At 35.2% G+C, this 4,439-nt stretch overlaps 1 protein-coding gene across 1 annotated transcript; it reads right to left on the bottom strand.

Annotated features, from left to right (window-relative positions):
- Nucleotides 1-990: 990 nt before the first annotated feature.
- Nucleotides 991-1,923, bottom strand: TAS2R10 (taste 2 receptor member 10). Its single transcript, XM_049782914.1, has one exon. It carries the CDS (start codon nt 1,921-1,923, stop codon nt 991-993), a length of 933 nt encoding a protein of 310 aa, XP_049638871.1.
- Between the last annotated feature and the right edge of the window lie 2,516 nt (nt 1,924-4,439).

Raw genomic sequence — 4,439 nt, 5'->3', positions numbered from 1 at the left:
TGTTTACCATATTCTTAAAAGAAAAGATGATATGATTGTTCTTTTTCCAATTTTTACTTTTTCATTTTAAATCATATATTTAGGATAATTTATTTTGTGCCTAAATATTGACTGATATACATACCACAATGTTGACACATAGCTCTTACATTGTCTAGCAAAATCTTTACTTAGTTTTAATTTATTTTAGATCTTGCTTCATCTCAAATCACCATACTTGAAAACATTAAGACTGCTTGAGCCAGTGTTCTGAGCCTCTCTACCCCTTGAGACTCAATTTTCTGAGCTATTTTTCCCAGAAAGATATCTACTACTATGGATACTACTATTATATCAAATGCACAGCAATTATAAAAGAATATTAGGATTCAAATAGTGAAAATTAAAAATACTTTTCAGAAGATTTCAGATCGCCAACTCAAAGAAACACAACTTTTCACTTTTATATTCTAAACATTAAGATTGTTCATTACTTTCTTATCTTGGTTTCTTCCTCTTTGGGTCTTCTTAGTGAAGAAGTCTTTTTTAGTCTTTCTTAGCTGTCTTTTAGTGCTTTACAAAAGTCAGGGAAAGCACACTGCTGATTCTGAGAGAAGAGTTTCCAATCTAATTTCTCTTGACAATTGTGTAGAATGACATGGCAGGAAAAGAAAGTTGTCATTTGCTTTGGGAGTAAAATCTTCATGAGTGAGATTCCCTGGGATGTATTGAACATAATTTGGATTTTAGTGATCAGTTAGAAAGATCATTAAAACCAATGCAAGAAAGAGCCTCAGGAGAAACATGTCTTCACTGATTTCTTCATCAGTTTTTGTTTGGCTGGTTGGTTTTGGTTCATACCCCGCAAGAATGCTTGGGCATTAGTCCTGGCTGTTCTCAGGAACCATATGGGATGCACGGTGTTGAACTAGCCATGCACAAGCAAAGTGCCTTACCTGCTGTTCTACCTCCACAGTCTAAAAATTTCAAATTTAGAATATTCATTTCTTTTCAAACTTGTCCATGGCATTCTGTGAGATTTCTTCTCAGACACTTAAACTGCTGTAGAACACTCTCAGAGGCCTTCTTTAGCTGATTGTTTCCCAGAATTAAGATAAAGGAGTGACCACATGGATAGAGGACTGCAGTTGTCATGCCAAACATAAACAGCAGTTGATTTTCAGGCATAGTAGAACATATTATTTCTATAACAATGCCTATAAAATACAAGACAAACAGGATGATAAAGGATAGTACAATTTTCATGGCTTTCATATGTGCTCTGGTGCTGGGGTCCTTGGATCCAGTGAAGTTTGCTTGCATTTGCTTGTGGTGCCTCCAGAGGGAAACAATTAAGAAGACACAGTTCATTAGGGTTAGTGCAAAGAGGACAATGGCTCCCAGGTTGAACAGAATCTGGTGGATAAAGAATTCAGTGTTCGAATTGTGAATATATGAGACGGTGCTTTTATTCTCTGTTCTTTTATTAATGATCCTCACAACATTTGGGAAAATCAACATCCATGAAATAAGCAAGAATCCCATCAAAAGAAGAAGAACCCTATTGATTCTCTTCTTCAACCAGAGAAAAATGTGGTGGGAGAAATGTGCTATCTTTAGTAAATAGAATACACTAAGACTGGTGGCAAACCAGATGCTCAATTGATTGGTAACTATCCATAAGTAGCTAACATAATAAATTAAATGACTTAATATATATAAATCTGAAGAGAATATTTTCATAAATCCATCTGTAATTATTAGCCATATCAGAAAAAATCTGGAAATAGCTAAGCCAGTAAGAATGAAGCCAATCATAGAGAATTTCTTTTTCTTCACACAATCAATGCAATACACAATTCCAATAAATCCATTCCCTAAACTCCCCAATATTGATTCACTCACTACTGCAAAAAGGAGGAGGCGTTCTCCTATTCTAAGCATATCTGCTGACCCCTTTTACTAGATTACCTGCAGCAGAGTGAAGCTGATACTGGCTGTTTGATGAAGTGTGATTTTTCTTAACTTGTCAAATAAAGACTTAGTGGTTCTCTAATTCATGCCTCATTATAAAATCCTTCACCATGACCCCTGCAATTAGCTCTATAAAGGTTTTTCTAGGAAATGTGTACTAGACTGTACTAATAATAATTTGTTAAGATGCAAATAAAAGTTTCTCTGTCATAGATTTTATTTTTCCTCTCGAGACGATTTGCATTTGTTGAACTAAATTGTGAAGTAGCTGTGCTGAACATGTCTATAGGAAATAAAACACACTAGGGAAGAGTTCAGAGAGATATTACAAGAGCTAAAGTGCTTGCCTTGCATGCAGCCAATCCTGGGTTTGATCCTTGGCACTCTGTATGATCTCCCAAGCTTGCCAGGAGTGATCTCTGTGTCCAGAGCCAGGAGTAAGCCCTAATCATATAACAGAGTGATCCCCCAATCAAAAATCAAAACAAAGTAAGTCATTTAGTTTTTCAAAAGCATAATATAATTATGCGAAGAGGTAAAAAAGAATTGACCAATAAAGATTATTAGTTTTCAAATTTAGCATTTTAACTAGCTCATATCCTCATATAAGCATACATGAACCTAATGAAACTATGCCACTAGAGTTCTTCTGCGTCTGCATTCTTATTTTTGTGTTTGTCTCTATCTCCAGAAGTGGCGTGAGTTTGAGTTAGCAAATATTTTTTTTAAATATTATCTTTATTGAAGTACCTTGATTACAAACATGATTGTAGTCGGGTTTCAGTCATAAAAAGAATATAGTCCTTCACCAGTGCAATATTCCCATCGCCAATGTTCCCAATCTCCCTCTCTTCCCCCCAACCTGTATTCAAGACAGGCATTCTACTTCTCTCACTAATTAACATTGTCACCATATTGTCAGTGTTGTTAGTTTTTCAACTGCACTCACCACACTTTGTAGTGAGCTTCATACTGTGAGCCAGTGCTTCCAGCCCTTATCTTTATTGTCTCTGGGCATTATTACAATAATGTCTTTTATTTTTTTTAAAACCCATAGATGAGTGAGACTATTCTGTGTCTCTCTCCCTCTGACTTATTTTACTCAGCATAATAGATTCCATGTACATCCATGTATAGGAAAATTTCATAATTTTTTGCATAATATTCTAGTATATGTATGTACCACAGCTTCTTTAGCCATTCATCTGTTGAAGGGTATCTTGGTTGTTTTCAGAGTCTGGCTATTGTAAATAATGCTGCAATGAATATTAAGTGTGAAGAAGGGATTTTTGTATTGTATTTTTGTGCTCCTAGGGTATATCTTTAGGAGTGGTATAGCTGGATCATATGGGAGCTCAATTTCCAGTTTTTGAGGAATCTCCGTATTGTTTTCCATAAAGGCTGGACTAGATGGCATTCCCACCAGCAGTGAATAAGAGTTCCTTTCTCTCCACATTCTCCCCCCTCAGAACTGCTTGTTCTCATTCTTTGTGATGTGTGCCAATCTATGTGGCATGAGATGGTACCTCACAGTTGTTTTGATTTGCATCTCCCTGATGATTAGTGATAAGGAGCATTTTTTTCATGTGTCTTTTGTCATTTGCATTTCTTCTTTGAGGCAGTATCTGTTCATTTCTTCTCATTTTTTGACGGGGTTAAATGTTTTTTTCTTGTTAAGTTCTGTGAGTTGAGTTAGCAAATCTTAAACTACTTTAGTTTAAGAGTAAAAATCTAAATATGTAGTTTTTAAATAAAAATTATAGAAATCAGTAAAGATATTATGTGCGTGCATTTGTGTGTATGTATGTTTGTGTATGAGAGAGACAGTGATACAGAGACAGAGGAAAAAGAAAGGCAGAGTGTAATATGTGTATACAACAATCTTGTCTTTCAATTGCCTTCACCTCTAAATGAAATCAGTAATCCTTGGAGAAATTATGAGTCTGGTTTAATCCTTGCTTAAGAAAAGTACAAAATGAATATAGATTATTTCCTTATACCAGAATATAAGAAAACACTAAATCATATAGATATGTCAGGAGGATACAAAATCAACGAGAGGTATTTTTTTTGGGGGGGGGGTGTCACACCTGTGACACTCAGGGGTTACTCCTGGCTATGTGCTCAGAAATTGCTCCTGGCTTGGAGGACCATATGGGATTCCAGGGATCGAACCACGATTCATCCTAAGTTAGCGCATGCAAGGCAAACGCCCTACCACTGGTGCCACCTCTCCGACCTGTAGAGAGAGGTATCTCTTAAATATAGAATAATGGGAATTAAAATGAAATATTTATTAAATAAGATATAAATCAATAAGTACATATAACTATAAATGCATCAATCTGTGAGTGACTTTAAACTTTTGTTTATTTATTAATAGCATGTGTCCAAAGTCCTCAAAGTAAAAATTCTCCCTTATATAAATAATTATTAGTATAATGACATGATTTAAGAAAATTTCCAAACCATCTTTGTAGGAGTTC

Source organism: Suncus etruscus, chromosome 11 (assembly GCF_024139225.1).
Source record: "Suncus etruscus isolate mSunEtr1 chromosome 11, mSunEtr1.pri.cur, whole genome shotgun sequence".
Taxonomy (NCBI): Eukaryota; Metazoa; Chordata; class Mammalia; order Eulipotyphla; family Soricidae; genus Suncus; species Suncus etruscus.
The sequence above is the reverse complement of the archived record's forward strand: the minus strand, read 5'-3'. Positions and strand labels throughout refer to the sequence as shown.